The sequence below is a fragment of the Meleagris gallopavo genome, chromosome 5 (genome assembly GCF_905368555.1).
Source record: "Meleagris gallopavo chromosome 5, MGAL_WU_HG_1.1, whole genome shotgun sequence".
Lineage (NCBI taxonomy): Eukaryota > Metazoa > Chordata > Aves > Galliformes > Phasianidae > Meleagris > Meleagris gallopavo.
In genome coordinates this window covers 36,833,011-36,852,204 of record NC_139408.1, presented here as the reverse complement: position 1 = coordinate 36,852,204, position 19,194 = coordinate 36,833,011, and the positions used below count along the sequence as shown (strand labels likewise).

At 32.9% G+C, this 19,194-nt stretch overlaps 1 protein-coding gene across 13 annotated transcripts in view; it reads right to left on the bottom strand.

The window, feature by feature from the left end:
• TTC6 (tetratricopeptide repeat domain 6) overlaps positions 1 to 19,194 on the bottom strand; it is a 56,400-nt gene that overhangs the window by 24,687 nt on the left and 12,519 nt on the right. For all 13 annotated transcript variants that reach the window (XM_085225274.1, XM_085225265.1, XM_085225267.1 and 10 more), the window contains 10 exons: positions 17,075 to 17,284; positions 11,668 to 11,824; positions 11,079 to 11,183; positions 10,405 to 10,506; positions 9,564 to 9,626; positions 7,742 to 8,157; positions 5,953 to 6,436; positions 4,483 to 4,612; positions 1,613 to 1,788; positions 1,103 to 1,239 (listed from right to left, as the gene is read on the bottom strand). In XM_085225274.1, the coding sequence (XP_085081400.1) occupies positions 1,103 to 1,239; positions 1,613 to 1,788; positions 4,483 to 4,612; positions 5,953 to 6,436; positions 7,742 to 8,157; positions 9,564 to 9,626; positions 10,405 to 10,506; positions 11,079 to 11,183; positions 11,668 to 11,824; positions 17,075 to 17,284 (1,980 nt within the window). The remainder of the gene's footprint in view (positions 1 to 1,102; positions 1,240 to 1,612; positions 1,789 to 4,482; positions 4,613 to 5,952; positions 6,437 to 7,741; positions 8,158 to 9,563; positions 9,627 to 10,404; positions 10,507 to 11,078; positions 11,184 to 11,667; positions 11,825 to 17,074; positions 17,285 to 19,194) is intronic.

Genomic DNA, 19,194 nt, shown 5'->3' with positions numbered 1-19,194 from the left:
ATGCCATGCAAATTTGAAGCACTTACTTAGGGGGGGGAAATGTTGAAGAATAAAAGCAAATGCTTATTCTGTTTCTCAGTACATTAAAACAAGTCTAAAGGAACAAGGTCCTACAAGGTCCTGCCTATACCATATAGGCAGATTATTGTACTTCAATACTCCAGACTCAATATAACACAGCACTATCAGCTTAGAGATAAGTTGAATGGGAGACTCTCCAAGTTCCACAGTGTATTGGCGCAGCAGTTCGAGTACAGAAAATGCTAGTTTTCCTCAAATCTTACATAAACAAGAAATAAAAGGAGTCTCATTACTATATTAAAGCTTTCTGAAATCATCCATTCTATTTTTCAATATTTCTTTAAAGCAGCCAGGTTTACAGTCACCTATTATACTACTCCTCAATGAAATTCAAAATTCTACATCCCAAGGATACAGCACTTACATCTAAATTCAAGTGTCATCATATGGTATTGCATATTGCATCTTTTTAATTATTTCACAGATTACAGTATAGAAATAATGTAAAACTTTGTAGGAACTTAAAAAAAAATTGGACACATTTTCCAAAAAAAAAAAAAAAAGAAAAAGAAAAAAATTCAGTCTTTTAAAGTTAAAACTCAAAAACATTGTTGTAATTTGAAAATAAAGATTATTCTCATCCCTATATTTGGATTTTTTTTCCCCTGCAGAAAGCATTAACTAAGCATAATGCTAAGAAGTGTCAAGAAAACAAATTGAAATTCAGCATAGATCTACGCAATACTGAAGATATTCTTCACTTTAAGCACTTATTTAAATCCAGTTCTTTACAGCAAACACAATCCAGCCTACTCTATATTTGCAATTCTTCAGATGAATCTGAATACATGGTTCTATGCTTAGTTAAATTAAGGTTTAGGTACTAATCCGAAGTCACTGAAGCAATACAAAGATTCCCCAACGAATATCATGGCCTAATAGTCTTACTTTATTTCTGACATATACCTTTTTGAAAATGTAATTGCTTTATTACTGTATAATGCATATTTAGTCTTTTGCATATTAATGTTTTAATAATCCAATTAAAATTCAAATACTTATGTCATACTCTATATTATACCTTGCTTGAGCATTGCTAGGGTCTTCTCTAATCACAGCTGTAAAATCCTGAATAGCTGTAGTCAAAATTGAACAGTCAAAGAAATATATTCCATGTTTCATAAGTGCATCTGTTCTTTTTGGGTTATATTGAAAACACTATAATAAAAAATAAAGAATAACATAATGCTATAAAAATAATGTTATAAAATTATTTCTTTATTCTCTTTTTTTTTTTTCCCCCTAATTCTCTGCTATCGTTTCCATTAATGATACAGTGAGATAGGGAAGCAGTGATACATACAAACTTATCAGCACCTGAGAATGTGTAGACATTCAGCAATTTACTGAATTACCAGACCGGAATAACAGAAATAAGTAATTTTTATGACACTGATTTCTTTTAAAACATCATTTATTAGAAAGGATATCTGTGCTCAAAACTATTTTCCAGATATATCCACATACAGTTTACTTTCAAAGTTAACAAGAACTACAACATTATTGTAACAATACAAAAAAGTTAACTTACTTTGGCATAATCATCTACAGCCAACAACAATTGATTTTCCTCAAAATACAACTCAGCCCTTCTGAAATAAATGTCATCATCCATAGAGTTGCATTGTATTGCAGAGCTGTAATTGATGATTGCCATTGTATTATCACCCTGTTTTCTGTAAATTTCAGCCTTTGACAGGTATGCATCTGAAATAATCCCACAAAACAGAAGACTATTTAGCAGTCCAGAATAATGTCATCTCCTTCTTACACAGTATTTGAAACAAGCAGTAGAAATTAAATCAAAAAGTCTGGAAGTTGTTTAATCTGAGCAACAGAGCTCAGAAATTTAGAGCCGTGTGCTCTGTACTCAAGCCCATATAGATGGAAACTGATAGTACCCATGAATCCCACAAGAGCTAAAATCTCTTCGCTCTCTGCAGAGCTCAGCAGAAATGTCCCATCAAGCCGTTTGAGTTAGTCCTGTTGACCACAAACAGACAAAGCGTAGATTTGGTTTTCAGTAACTGTAAATAGTTACTGATCCTGGTTGAAATAGACCTAGCTTTCTTCTTAACTGCCTGTGGTGCTACGTTTTGAATTTATGTCTAAAAGTAGGGGTATTAATACTGCATGTGTGAAGTGGCGAGTGATTGTCTTCCCTTTCTTTGTATCTTTCCTTTTTATTTGTTAAAGTGTCAGCACCTCGAGCCACAAGTTTTCTCTCTTTTGATCTACCTATTTTCGTCCATCCTGCTAGGGGTGGGGTAGAACAAGGGAGCAGCTATATAGATCCTTAGACGCTGGCTTGAGTCAACTCATCCCAAATGTTCACTTCCACACCCCAAATGGCTTAACACTTCCCAACTCCTCCTAACAAACTTCTAGTGAAAAAAATTCAAAGAAAAAATTGTAATAGAGCACAGGGGACAGTGGCACCAGAACAACAGAAAACAAAGGCACCAATAATCTTTTAAGCCTCCACACTAGCAAGTAATACAAAACTTCCAAATGATCCTCAGAAGTACGATGTTCTCATTTTTGTGTTCTGTTGCAGGCCTCAATCACAATACCAAATATAACAAAACAGAACTCTCCAGTAGACACTGACAATCTGATGAAGGAGTAAAATAGTTTCTCCTAGCCTTAAGTAAGGCTGGCCTCTGATCAGTTAGAACTGATCATAAGTAGAGTGGTAGCAAGATATTTGAATGTGAGGGTGGGGAAAAAAAAAAAAAAAAAAAAAGGGACAAAGTAAACCACACCACCCCCTGGTCCTTACAGATAGCTTAGCCAAAGCCCTGAGTAACACGTAATAGATGTAATGCAAAAAACAGCACGTCACTTTTCCCTCACTTCCAATAAAGTAAAGGACCTGACAACTAGTATGAATTTACATCTGTATGACCACTGTTAAATACTGTTATAAAATTCATTTCACTTTATCGAACTCTGCTTTAAAATCCTCACTTAACTACATTACTCAATTTAGAAAGCCACCCCCGAGCTTCACTCCTAAAATGGTTAGAAATCTCCTCTAATTCACAACTCAACATTTATCCATGAAAAATGTACAACTACCTATCTTGCACTGTCATCCTTCAATTTAAAGTTTTTCTCCTCATGAAAAATACTTCCCACACCTACTTGCAGTATAAATATAGATGTTTATCATCAAATGTAGGCATTTGTTGATCAACTCTAACAATTTAATTGTAATCACAGTGAGATCATATAATGAATGTATTGTGTTCAAAACAATACAGTGACTTTAAAATTTAACATATTGCTTACCTATCCTTCAGATGTTCTGCACAGAGAAATGGTTTCAGCAAATTAAAATCATCTGAGTTATTTGAAAAAGCATTAAAGGAAAAAAAAGGGGGTAGATCACAAAGGAGCTTTCAACTCCCCTAGTCCAGGGGCTTAATTTCAGGGCTAAATTTTAGGTCAAGCAACGCAGGGCCTTGTCCAGACTTTAAAATCTCCAATAAGTATCTGCTTCAGTACTTCACCATTCCTACAGTGAATATTTTCATGCCCAAAGATCTCCATTGTTGCAACTTGTACATATTATCTCCCACTTGACAAAGCATCTCAAAGTAAAGTCTGATTCTGTCTTCTCTATTACTATGCATCACATAGCTGAGGACATATTTACCTATTAGCCTCACTTTCTCAAAGCTAAATCAGCTTCCTCAGCCTTTCAGTACAAAAGGGATGTTTCAGGCACCTGACCATCCAGATTTTCAAAGGATTTTCTCCAGTTTCCCTCTGTCATATCAAGCACAGTAACGGAGATGCAACACCACAATCAGGCAGGGGAGAATCACTTTACCTCACCTGCAGGGCCACACTTTTCTCAATGTATCCAGAGCATGGCTAGCCTCCCCTGCCGCAAGGCTGCACTGATGACTCACATAACTTGTTCTGGAGAGTTGCTACTCAGCCACCAGTTCCCAATCCATACAGATAACAGGCACATAAAAAAAACTTATGTCAATTCTTCTTTAGAAGACAGACCAAACTTGACTCTCTTTATTCTTCTGGCCAACAGGGGACACATTTTCCTTTTAAAGGTCCTCCTTCATAGTATAAAGCTCACAGTAGAACAGGTCTGATTGAATGCACAATAGCATGTTGTCCCCACTATAGGATAATCAGCTTTCCCCATTAAATTAATGAATATAATCCTCTTTTTTTCTTTTCTTTTCTTTTTTTTTTAAGTACAATGAAATTAAGTACTTATTTTTTTCTTAGAAATCAATTTTCTGTCCCAAATACTTGATGTCAGCTTTATAGTTTTTCTATAATAGAGATAAACCAACTGAAGTTAAATATCTACTTTGGATGAAAAGTGAGCTGCTTAGAAAGTTAAATTACGCTTCAGCAGATTCTTACCTGCTTTATTTTTGTTCCATTTAGTTATGAAATTCAGGTCATTTAAAGCAGCAGAAAATTTGTCCTGAAAGAGGTAAATCAAATGCCTATGCCAGTAAGCATCAAGTAGTAGCGGTTCTAAGCTTATAGCCTACAAACAAAATAAGAATAATAGTTTGTTTTGCAGAAGAAACTTCTCAACTATGCTAACAATAGCACATGGGAAATGAAATCTTATTGTACCAAAATGATTTTTAATAAATCTTAGACAAACTTCTATTTAATCCATAAATCTGAGGAGTTTGATTGATGCACCCATTTAAAAGCAATATATGCTTACAAATATGCAGAAATCAGACTACCAGAATTCAGTATAAAACAGATCAGCTGTGATATTACCACATTTATTTCTTTAGCAGTTACCTGAATTATTTCTAAAAACTCTGCATGATTAGAAACAATGTTGCTCATCTATCTGAAAGTAAGAAATAAGCATGTCTCCATGAAAAATGTATCCGTTTTTCAAACTACACTGCCATGATTCCTATAAAAGTACTTTACATTTCGTAATATATGCTAATATTCCTATATTCCTAATATCCTAAGATTTTTGATAGATATTATCCACATATACACATATACATACACATACGCATACACAAACACATACACATATATATATATATATATATATACATATATATTTCTTTGTGCAGATAATACAAACTTAACAGCCATATGGAAATAAATATAGAGACAGATACACATCTGAGACTGGTCTGCTACAAAAGTAATTCTCAGATTTGGGTCTGTAAGCCATTTCTAGGATCCATTAACTACACAGAGGTTGTGTTTGTGAAAATAACAGTCAATGTTTTCACTAAATTATGCAATAGCTTTGCAAGCAGTTAATAGGGGGCCACTGGTCAATGGGTCATTTTGCCAGTGTGGAATTTTTAGCCTTTTCAGACACTTCATCACTTGATTGCCCATTCCTGAAGTTCAAGGTAAAAATTCATTTCTTTTTTTTTCCCTTTCTGTCAGTGTTTTTATTCTGTTGGATTACTTCTGACTAGTTGCGCGGGGTATTTGGCAGAATTAACAGCAGGTTTTGTAGCCCTGCTGTTCCCCTATATAGAGGAAACAAAGTTATATAAACAAATATGCATAGAAAGCCACTAATACTACTGTATAAAACCATCAGTGTTAAACGATAGTTCAATCATAAAAAGAAAATATACATTACTTTCCATTTTAATTTCTCACTATGCTTTTGCAGAAATTAAAATTATGTTTGTCAGCAGCATTACTTGAAGCAAATAGCCTCCGTCCTTTCCATTTATCCTCTCTCCAAAATACATCATATCACTTCAGGTCTTAAATGCTGTATCCTGAGCAAGAGTCATAAGTTCAGTTTAAAAAAAAAAAAAAAAAAAGAATGGGTGGGGTAGGGGGGCCTGACACAGTAGGAAAGCTTGGCATTAAGCTTACTTTTTCCAAGTCATCCATAGCTGATTTTAGCTTGCCTAACTTTCTTCGTATTGCTCCACGCCTGCAGTATTGAAAAGCTGAAGGACGCCCAACCTTTTCTATTAGATCAGTCAGTCTTCTTACTTCTTCTTCTAAATCTTCAGTACTAACTACTGCATCATCAAGCAGAACAGGTTGTATTGAGTCAACTAGTTCTATTTGTAGATTTGTTTCTTTAGAGCCCGCTGCCTTAGCTCCTTCTAGCAATTCAGTATCCTTCTCAACAACAGTCCCACAAGCAGGGAATGTTTCATCAAACCAGCCGCTCCAGATTCCACTGACCCATGTACGAGCAGAAGTTTCTTTTGGAATTCCACCCCTCACTTTAGCAAACTTTTCAAAATCCAACAAACAAGGGATGCTTGGGCTTTGATATAGTTTGATTGCTGGCGACACCTTGATAATGAATTTATTATGAATAAGAAGTCTTCCTAGAGACACAGACCTAAGGAAAAAATATATTAAAATTAACTAAATATTTCCAGCTATATTAATGATTAAATTACAGTCTGCCAGTCAACAATTAACAAGAGAGTTGACAATACAGTTATGAATAATGACGACTTTTAAACACCAGCCACTTATAAAGAATACTGTTGAAGTTATGGGGTAAGCAGATTTCTGAATGATCTGTGATCCCAAGTAGTTCAGTGCTTATTTGCAATTTTCATGCTAATTTCTTCCAAAAGCTCCTAACTTCAGTTTACAATGACAGTGCTAAATTTAAGAAAGGACAATATTTCAGTTTGGCTAAATATGTTGATGACAAATCCTAGATGGATGAATATATTGATGATATTCAAAGGAGGCCATGAAAATATAAGAATTAGCAATCAAAGTTAAACAACTTCAACAAGACCACATGAACTTGAAAGGACACATCCAAAATTGTAAGCAAAGAAAACCTGTCTGTTCTGAAAAGAGCCTCCACAAAGGATCATGATTAATATCTGCTTGGGAACTCGAAGTAAAAGAAACAAATCTTTAACAGACATGTTTAATATTTTTCACAAAGAATACTAGCCTTGCTAACATAGAATGAAATACTAAGAGACAATACTAAATCTATAATGCTTTTTTATAAAAGATATGTAATTATAATATTTGTAATATTTTAAATTTGAAGATCCCACTGAGAAAAAGGGAAACTGAAGGAAAAATAAAGCAATCTTATGTATGAATATATAAAATAAATCAAAGATTTATGGATAAATCCATGGATTAAAGAAACTGATATGAAATACTTAACAACTATACAGTACTGTCTAAAAGAGAACTTTGGAGAAAGGTCACTATCTCCCTAAGTTTCCTCTTATTATAGCAGTTTATCACTCAGTAATTTCAGTATAATTGATTTTCTTAACAATAAACATACAGAAAGGTGTAAAGACAGAAAAAGGAGAACCTGAATGTGAAACTGGACTGAAGAACCAAGCCTAAGCATCAATATAAGTTACACTGGGGATGCATATCAGGACTGAACACAAAACAAGAACAACTTTGGGAGGTTTTTTGAGCTTACACTTTAAACACCTGTATTTAAAAAGTATCATTCTGCTAAAATCAAAACTACAGTCTGGATTTTTATTTTTTTTTTTTTTTTCTAAGGTAACCTGTATATAAGTAATAAGCATTCACTAGAACAATGTTTTAGAGCAATACTTAATATGTAAAAAGATAACACCTGTAATTAGATAATACAGCTACAAATTAAAATACATTATTTTAAATGGCAAAACAGTAAAAAAACCTTTTAAGAATTCTTGGAGGTTGGTTTAATTTCTTAATCACAGCTTCTAATTTTCTAGTATTTATTGCTTTCCTTGATTTCTTCTTCTTCTTTCTTTTTGGGACAATAACATATTTAATTCCAGCCTTTTGAGCTCTCTTTGCAAGTACACTATCCTCTTGTCCAGTCAAAGCAGGCATATTTTCCACTGGTGCGTTTGTCAGCTTTGAGGGGCAATCATCACAGATTTGATTCAAAAGATGCTTGGCAGGGGAGCTTTTCACAATCCCAGTCTCAACCTTTGGCTCAGCTATTTGTTGCTTCATAAACTTCAACTCTTTCATGCTGGTTTTGAAATTAGCTGATATCTTTAATACAGTTTCATGTTTGAAAGTAGTCATCTCCGGAGCAGAGACTGATCTTTTAATCAAATTTATCTGGTTTAAAAAAAAAAAAAAAAAGGAATTTTTTTTTTTCATTTAAATGTTCATTTGAATTAATATTTATGTTTTACATTTGCTTGGTTTGAATAGACTGATTTTGAATAGAATTATAAAGAAAAAAGCAACAGGGATACTACACTTGAAAAACACATAGTATTGAATGGGACAAAAGAACCACACACCTCCAGATATGCATCAAAACAAAGACATCTGAAACATTAAGTGAAAGTTATTTGAAGCTCATAAAAGGCTAAAATTAATTTTCTCTAGAATTTTATCATGAGAAACTTGAAGTAGATAATCCTCTCTCTGTAGGAATGGAAATTTTAAAGTGAAAAAATGTACACCACTGGGTAACGTTAACAAAAAAAAAAGATGAACAGAGATACATTCATAACATTAGAACAAAAGATGAGACAGCTGAAGTTTGGAAATACGATTGTACTATCTAGAAATACAGTTGAGATCTGAATTGAATTAGGCATCCTTATATTGTGTCCCAATTCCCGAATCACCTGACTAAAATAAAAAATAAAAAAGAATAACTGTTATGATCTGATGTTTAATTGTAGTCATATATTTATATACATGTTATATATATTAGTTATATAACAGCTGCAATTTAAAAGCATATTGCATCCTACTCTTTTAGTTAACTCCATTTCACTTGTCTTACACTATAATATGAGACATAACACAAATTTGTCAAAGAAATTAAAATGTAATTTCATATCCACTACCTGAAAGTTAGAGAGGAAAGAAAACATTTGTTAATCTGAAAAAAAAAAAAAAAAAAAAAAAAAAGCAGCATTCAACAAGACTACTTGTATTTGAACAGGAAACTCTAATGCTTAAAAAATAAGTAAATAAATAAAGCATCAATGCTCAGTTCAAACTGCAGACATAGTGTTTAAGTTACTCAATTTATTATTAATATATAAACTATAAACTCCTTGTTGCATAGGTGTAAAACATGTACGATTTATTGCAGTTTAATGTATTTCATGAAGCACCTAACATTACTTCAATAGACATTTTAGACATCACCTTACGGATTGTAAACTTAATGTTGACACCACTATATATCAGAAATCCAAACCAGATACTACAAATCCTTACTGGTCCACTGATCCACATACACCATGTTGAAGGAGTAGACTCCTCTCACTTACCTCTTTCCAAGTGCCTGTAAAGTTAATGGGAGAGTCTCATTACAAACCTATGTTCTCCTAATAGGAAACTAAAAGTTTTAGCTTAACCAATGACTTGAAAAAGATCTTTGAAGTGCTCACTTTTCATTTAATATGAAAATATTAAGTTCAGTGTAGTTCAGCATAAGAATTTCTTCTACAAATAAAAAAATCACAGTTTGGGAACAAATAAAAGTAAGTATAAAATACCTTTGAGCTCTCCCTGTCAGAAAAATGTGAGAAAGACTGGCATCTTCTCAGCTGATTTTCTGTCTATAAGTCAAACAAAAAGTGAAAGTAAATCATATCACAATAAACCAGGTTTCGGTTGTTTCAGATACACAAATACTCAGCTGTACTTCACATCCTTTGGTAAGGAAAGATTTTCCTGTGGGATCTGGGTAAGCTTTTACCTACTTCTACCTCTCAGATCCATTCACTTAAATATGTTTACATGGAGTTAGCACTTTGAAGTGAATAGCATCATTTGGCACTTGAGGCTCTCTGTGAAGCCTATGGCTCTCACTACTGCATTGCCTCTAAAGACCAAAGGCATTTAAAATGTGCACGATTTTATAAAGGGACAGACTGACACTACAACTTACATTCATAGTTCTCGCTTACAAATCACCTGCACAGAATTTCTTGACTATTCTTTAACATTTATAATACCTTTGGGGAAATTCTACATGAAACATTCACATACTTGGAAATATTCCTCTTCCCCTGTTCTCCTCCTTGCCTCCCTCTGTTTTTTTTTTTTTTTAGATGGCTGTATGTAGCGGAACATCCAGTAACCTTCGCTGTTGAGCCCCGAGAAATCTCTTATTTGCATTATAGGTGCTACTCCAAAAGCAACCAAGAATAGTCTCAGGTTCTAAAACATGAAATCTAGCATTTTCTACATATTCAAAAATGAACCAAATATAAATACTGTATTTCATTTGCACACATTTCAGCAGTCAACTATACGTATATCGCTTTATGACTTCAAACTACGAATTGTTTTACTAAGCTTAATTACATTCAAAAAAAAGACCATAATACACACCGGCAAATAACCATAGAAATCAAGATCAGCTTGCTCAGCTTCTAACTCTTCTTCATAATCATTTAAAAAGTCTTCATATGTGATATCTTCAATAACATTGCTCTGAAATATTAATATATTCACATATTTAAATAAGTACAACATTATTATTTGTCAGCTACAGAAACCATAGTAACAGACAAGTCAAGCCTATTTGAGCTAAAGAGATAGATGATCAAGATCAACATCACAGAAGCCATTTATCTTAAGCTACTGAAGGACAGGCAGTGGAACATATTTAGTAAGATCAAGAATGATACAATGCAAAAGGGGCATATAACCTGAAATAAACAGTTATTGCTACCTGATTCCCTAAAGTTTTTATCTGTACCCTCCGTAATTTATGTCAGCTCACAGCAGTCCATATAATAACACTAACACAGCTTTCAGTTCAGTAAGGCTAGGAAACAGCAGATAACATCAAGTTTATTCCTGCTGTTAATTAATCCAGATGTGTCAGTTAAATAATACTATTTAGTGTATATTAATACAAACTGTACATTGAGTTATATACCACACTTATAAATAGTGAAGCATTACTAAAATAGCAGTTCAAAATGCAACTATGACATTTAACAAATATAACATGAGAAAATCAAATATTTTTGCAAAAGGTATGTTTTCAGAATATTTACCTCATATTTAGGAAATAAAATTTCCTTCATAGAAGAAATCGGAGCAAAGAATTTTGGTGGAACAGGAGCCCAAAACATTTTCAAAGCTTCTGGATAAATGGAAACCTTCAAAACCAATGGAATTCAGTTATCATCTAACACAAACCAAGTTTATTACTGTCAGTATTGAGTCTGAACTATTAAGTGATAAAATATGATTCTGTACATGATTTTGTAAAAAAAAAAAAAAAACACAAAAGAAATCCCCACCACTTTAAATCGCACCAAATACAATGAAATTTTGTGACCTATAGGGTCTGCCACCTGAAAGAATTACACAGTTTGTAGTTTTGTTTGTTATTAGCACATTACTATAATATTATTACAGATGAGAACTGAGCCATGAGATGTTAGAATAACACTCTCCATCAATAAAAACTTTAAATATCATTACACTGTATCTTGTCAAATGTCAAAAAAAAAAAAAATCTTTACTCCTAGGGGTTTCATGCAGCAGAAGAAAAAAGCAATTAAAAATACTTCCAAAATATTGTGCTTCAAATGCAGAATTGCACAATTACATGACATAATGATTAAAATTATTTCTTACTTTCTCTCCTATGAGTTGAAGCTGTGCTTTTTTAAGACTATAATCAGCTTTTTGCCACTCAGCTAGAGTTTTTGATGTACGAGGTAGAAGAGAACAAATCCCATCTTTCTGATTATTCTGAAACAGTTCTGAAGCAGGAACTCCTTCATAACAAATTCTGCAGCAACACAGAAGAGGATTTAAGTTATTTGGATGCTGTCAGGTTAGAAATTAGAAAAATAGAAAAGTAGGTAATTTTTAATCTAACTAGAAAAACTTTTTTTTTTTTTTTCCCCTCAGAAGAGCTAAAGATTGAAATGAATGAATAATGAAACTCATTCAAGAAACCTACTGCTAAGCCTCCAATTTTAAGACTTCCACAATTAGGTCTATGGTGTATATTACCTGTAAATAAAGTCATAATATAACAGTAACCTCCAAGTATGAAGTGCATTTTATAAAGTAAGTAACTTTATGCATGGCAAATACACAATTCAAATACTGTGATTATGATCAGATATACTTAAATGCTCAAGAGAAATTATTTCAGCAGGAATGTTGGGCTGGTTTTGAGCAGTATTTTTTGTGATTATTTTGGGATCAGATTCTGATTATTGTTTGCTTGCCCTTTATTATTTTGAATAAACTTACCTATGGCAATCTCCTTGGAAAAAAAATTGAAAGTTGCTGTAGTAAATAATTATGCATCTTAATTTTCTGTCAATGTTTCAATTTCAAAAATAGCGACCACTTAAGCAACACAATATAACTCATACTTATCTACATAAGTCCATATATACATATAATCCTACAATAACTTATCTTTATTTCCTTTGTTTCTGGCACCTGAAAAGCCAGATTTAGATCTGAAGAACATATTACTTCTAAGAAACTAGCGAAACTATTTTAGAGAATAGCAGTAATCACTATTCCAGGTCTACTATCATTCATTACTTAAACATGTATTTTACAGGATTTATGTAAAAAATGATAACATATTTTTTACTTAAGAGAGTAGAAAATACATCTGTATATTTAGCTATTCTTGTTGCTTGTTTGACAGTACAATAATTACTTCTGTTGTCACTTGTATAATTATTCAGTACCAGAATTACAAGCACAAAATATATTAAATGTTTCATCTATTGTTATATGTACAGAGGAACAAGAAAAATATAATTAGGTATATGCATGCAAACTGCATATAAAGTACTTATGACATAAACACAATTTTTCGTAACATATTGGCACATTGGTATATACCAACACTGACATCTACTGGTGTTAATCAGATTTGGGGTAGTTTTCAAACACTAAATAATGAAGTTTCCTTGTGTTTTCGTGGAATTAAAGTGCTTGATTCCTGTTACTTACAATGCCACTGTCAGGTGTATATCTGCTGCAGCGGGCTTCATTCACACTTAAAATAGAAATATGTTGAATTTAATTTAAGACTTATCAAAACCCTGTGTAAATGGGAGCAGCAGGGAGGTCTCGCTGTAACTAAGAACCAGCCATTTGATTTAGCAAACAAAATGCCTCTGAAGTACAACCTCATGTTGAAAAGGAATCTTTAAAATGCAGCACTAGTGCAAAGAAAGATTGTAGACCTGAGAGTACTTCTTGAACTCTTTCTGGAATGTTCCTTTCTTGAAGTGGAAGCTTTGAAAAAAGGCCTGTTTCATGTAAAACGAACTGAAAGCCTAACTTTTGGCGAGTGTTTGGCTTTCCTAGTTTTTGTTTCCATTTAAGTAGTCCATGGTTTTGACTCTTCAAGGTGAGAGTCTGCATAAAAGGTATGTCAAGAAGTTATACAAGATAGAGAAAGGTATAAAACAATCAAAAGATTCTTTAGCATTTGACCATCTTAAGTGAACAACATAAGAGTTGTTACTCTTTTAGGGCACTTTTGTCATAAATAGTTCTCAATTCAGTGAGTTTATACCAAGTAATAAAATGTGAGTTAATGCAAAACAACATTCAGGCTTCTCACTTCTGGAAGACAGAAACAACACGAAGGAAAGCAGCTCAATGCAATAATAATAAATTCTAATAATATTCTTATTCCACCTGCTGGTTAATAAATAAAAATTCAATCAGAATGTTTCCAGGAGATTAAAGCATTCCTGCTTGAAGGAATTTTAACAAAAATAAGATGAAGCTAAAAACCATGTTAAAATATTCGCAAGATTTCTGTCAGGAATGGATATGATTGTCCACATATAATGTTCATAAACATACATTCTGATTAACCCTCAAGTCTTTATGGCTAGAGGGTAGTATTTTTAACTCTCAAACAACTGATACCTGCAGAGCATGTCAAGATTAAGCAGGACATAGAAAGCAAGGGACCTTTGTCATACATAAAATAAACACAATGCAGTCAGTCCTAGGTTATGGCTGACCTAGAGATGTATACATATTGATAAGTAATACTCTGCTCTGTTATATGTTTATTCACATAATAATGTGAATGAAAAGTTCTTTGTTGTTTTTTAAACCTCCAGATATTTTTCACAATGAAGATAAGGCTTGAAAGCAAAATAATGATTGCTTTATTAATCTGATCCACTATAAAAATCATACAATTATAACTTGCTTGACAAAGTCATTTAAATTTTACTATGAAATAAATAGAAATCATGCTTATTCTCAGTTAGGTTATTTGTATTTGTGAAATTAGACAAATGCCAGGAATTTGTCAGCAATAGATGTGAGCAGTGCAAATAAACTTAAGTTAATACCATATAAAGGATGTCTGTTATGTTCAAGGCTCACATAAGTCAAAAATAGTAACAGACTGTGGCAGATTACGCCACTAGATGGCAGTGCTCCAGAGTTAAGTTTTCTAGTTTTTCCAGATCTAACAAATTTGAGCAAGGATTTTGTTTGTTTGTTTTTAAGAAAACAGGCATCTTTTAAAACTTCTCATCTGTGGAAATATAGATCTTCATTGAAACTTTTCTTCTGACACATAAAGCTCACGCTCATCCTTCGCTCATCAGCTAATCCTTGAAAACAAAACCATTTTCAAGCCCCATCTTCACATAGCTTCCACAGTTCTTAGTTTCACTAGCATCTCTTTACATTACAGCATCCTGTCCTCTACTCACTTCCTCTATTCCTAGTAAAATGTTCAAGTAAACACCTTGTAGAAGTTGCCTCTCCAAAGTAATGAATCAGTATTCAGCACCAACAAAAATATCAGACTACCTACCTCTAGAGATGCTAGTGCTAGCTCAGCAAGTCTGAAGTTCAAGGATCTTACGAGACTTTGCAGTATTCATGGTTTTCCCACTACTTGCTTTCATCACTATGGTGAGCACTCCCATCGTTCAATAGGTAACATTCACAACATACTAAAATTAAAGCTTTCTTTTAATCTCCCTAATAAGCCATTTGTCATGACACTGAGGTCTTACAGTTACTCTCAAATTTGTCTAGACTGAAATGTCAGCTACTGAGTCTGTTAAGTTTTCATTTATGCAAGTTCTCCTGCAACAGAAACTACGTCACTTAGGTAACAGATTAAAAGCATCTCTTATTTCTTACACAAAGACCAACATAATGATCTTTTTAAGCGTCTTCACACACAACAGGCATTCAAGTAAGAGAGAGATCACATACAGGAATCCAGATTTCTGTTTGCTCCCCAAGAATGATATTTGGAACTCACTGTTAAGTGCATTAAGCACACAGCATTCCTACAAACCTGCATGTGGAAGAACGGCAGAACCTACAGGAAATCTACTGCCCCTTTCTTAAACTTAGATTTCTCAGAGACTGCAAGCAGAAATTTTCCTCCATTTCAAATCCAGAACATGGAGCCCTTTTCTCAGAGTACTCTTTTTTTTTCTCCCTCCAATGAAGGGGAGATGTGGTGTTTTGTTGCTTTTTTTTTTTTTTTTTTTCTTTCTTTTGTAAGACAGCAATGGGAAAAAATGCAACGACTGACGATTTCTATCTCTTCATGACAATTCACTATTGAAGCACAGAACCAGGGTATGAAAATTCATTGCTTATCTGAGGATTCAAACCTCACGCACCACTACGTGATTTGACTGTTCTGGGTGCAGGAAGTTGTGCTGCTGAGCAGAAAAGAATGCAAAAATCATGTAGCCAGGAGAAAAAACAAGTGGTGGCATGATTGTCTCAGTTGTAAGAGCACTTACCTGGAACAAAAAAAAAAAAAAAAAAAAGGTCTGTACAAGATTTCTAACCCCAAAACTATTACTTTCTCTACATTATTCAAAATGTCTCATCTCCATTTTAACATACATTCTTGAAGGTTTGAATCTATTACATAGCCATCTTCAGTTACTTATCTTTCAAGAGTGCAAAGCTCTGCTCAGAATCACTGCTTTTCAGGATACAATCTCCCCTCCTACAAACAATGACTTCTATTCCCTATTCCTAGTCTTACGACTTTGCATTTGGCTGCACTAAAATGCATGTTTTTCAAGGGAGCCCAAGTTAACAAGCTACACAAATTGCCCTGTAAAACTGACCAGTCCTTATCCTTATTTACCTCTCTATCATTCTTTAGATCACTACAAACTTTACAAGCAATAATTTTATATTTCTGGAACTGGTGCAGTACAGAAACTCAGTTGCAAATTGTCAGTCTGAAAAATCTTCAGGAAAAACTTGAGTGTAAAGGTTCTAGTTCTAAGATCTTCGTCCAGAAAGACACAGAAGAAGGAAAAAACATAACTGAAATAATATGGAGTGAAAAAATGAATATTCTTCATGTTGTTTAGTTTTATTTCACATTATTTTAGCGTAAACTATGTTAACAAAACAACAAGTAAGGATTTAGGAATTCAAATTTTAAAAAATGACAATGCAGTTATCATGAGTACCTCTTACATACACAATTAGTACTGTTGACTACAGGTCTATCCAAGATTTCATATGTGCTTAACTTTGTATGCATTGAACTCAACAGAACTTTATTAAATTACTTAAAGTTATGCTTGATCCTAAGTGCTTGAAGAATCAGGATCAATAAGATTGTCCATTTGATAAAAGGTTAGTGGCTGTACACTTTATACACCTTCTACTCTTGCAAAATTTTACATTCATTGGAAGCATACTCTAAGTGGTCAACATCGCTTGTTATTTCAGTGGGACTCCTCATTAATAAAGCTAAATATAAAAACTCATTCATAACATAAAGTGAATGTCACTCTTAAAAATTAACACCACCTTTTACATTCTAAGCAAGATAAGACTTAAGACTTTTGGGCTATATAATTTAAAGCATACCTTACAGACAAGGTAAAAAAAAAAAATAAATCAAGCCTTTTTATTTGCCACTTCTGAGAAACTACTAAATACTGAAACACCACTAAATTATTTCTCAAAATATAATCCCTTAATTTACAAAATTAATTAAATCATAGTAACATCAATAATAAGTTCATACCTTTTCCTTTCAGCTTGTTCTTTCAAGTAAATATATTCAGAACATATGGATTCTTTCCGCCTATTTTCTATATCCTCTGCTGTAAAGAAGATATTGTGACCTCTTCTGTCTGAAGTATGATAAATTCTCGAAGCCATTTGTAGATATGGAGGCAACATAAATCCGGGAAAAGCAGTACACAGATGATGAATGCTTAAATAACTTTGCTGTCTAGAAAGGGAATAAAATAAAAAGTCTTAATAACCATTCTCTGAATTGTAGAAGTATGCAACTTATCTAAATACTACATTGTGACATTACAGACCATAGTATATAAATTGCTAATAATAAATACTTGGCAAAAGTTGCCTGGTAATCCAGATGACTTCTACTGAAAGCAGAGTTAATATCATTTGGAGTAGGGATGAAGGTGAGGGGACCCACAGGTAAAAACAAAAACGTTGGTAATAATCTTAAAATTAAAGAATAACTGCAGTAGTCACACTTCTACTTTCCCAAAGTAGAGCTTTCACGCTGTCTGCCCTGAAAGCTCAAAGTATCTAAGTAGCGTATATTTACATCTTGAATTGGGTATTTGAATAAATGTTATGTTCAAATGTTATGTGTACATTCATCTGTGCATTCTCTCTCGTGACAGAACACCGCGTAAGTACTCTTAAATCTTGGAATGAGTTTTTTTTTTATATGCTATCATTTGAACTTTTTTCCTTTCAATTTTCAACGTTTCAATTCAGCTGTTCATTTTAGAGGGAAGCACGGTACCTTTGACTATCTTTAAAAAGTTAATATCTAAAAAAAAAAAAAATCTACCATTTAAACCTCCAATCTAAGTTGTGCTAAAAGTGATGAAAGTCTATTGACTTCTACAGGCCATGGATCAAGCTCTAAAAACAGTCTGCAGCTACTGTATGAACTCTACAAAGTTAATAAGTATCTAAAGGTGCAGACAGCTACAATGTGAAAAACAGCATAGAGAAAATATCCCAGCCCTGAAATGGCTCCCCAAACGCATGCTATTTTTAATTAAAGTTCACAAATATCATCGTATTTAAAAGAAATTCTTAAATGAAAATGGTTAAAACTCCACTTTGAAATTATACTGATTAGCTTTCAGGTCTAACTTTTTTTTTTTTTTTTTTTTTTTTTAGTCCTTCAACAAGTTGTCTATTTTACTGATAACTATGGCTTTTTTTTTTTTTTAATAAAAAGATTATAAAAGGGAAATTAGTAAGAACTACAAAACGGGGGAAAAAAAATACAAGATCAGTCTAATCATGCAATACGTATTAAGTTAATGTAAAATATTTTTTTTTGTATTTACAATTCCTGAAAAACAATGACAGCATTGTTTAAAGAAATCATACGTGTAAAGAAAATAGACAAAAAAACAGTGCAGTATAAGATCAATTTGACTCGCAAAAGATCACCACATCAGTTACATTGTTCTCAACTGAGTCCTGATGTTTACAGGCACATGACAACAAAATATAAATGAGTGGCAACAAAATAACATTTTTAATTTTAATTAAAATCTTAAAATAATTTTTGTCAAGCCATAATGTTTTATGCAATATATGTAATATATAGAAATAACACATAGAAGGAAACCTAGCCACTTCATGCTTCAACAAGACATTTTCACCATAAACTATAACTCAAATTTGTGATTCTTTTTCCTAAAAGAAAACAGGAATTGAATAAAATTTTGAAGTTAAACATTTAAAATGAAATATCCGGTTGGAAAAGCAACACAGAATACATAATACTGATTAGAATTTAATGCTTACAGCAGTTTCATATAATGAAATCGATAGAGTTGGGTTTTTTTGGAACTAAATTCATACATCTCACAGCACAAATGGAAATAAGCAATTGTTCCAGATATCAATGCTTTAAGAAGATGATCATGCTAATTTAAAATAAAAAGAAATATTCCATGATACCTTAACTGGAGAAAGAACACCTAATATGAAATATTTTATTTCAGGATTCTCTAACAGTTCACTTACTCTGCAAACCAATACATATGCGTTTAAAAATAAAAATAGGCAAACAATTCAACTTTGAACTTAAAACAGTTGGAGTAATGTATGTAAATTATTTTAAAATCATCTGGGAAC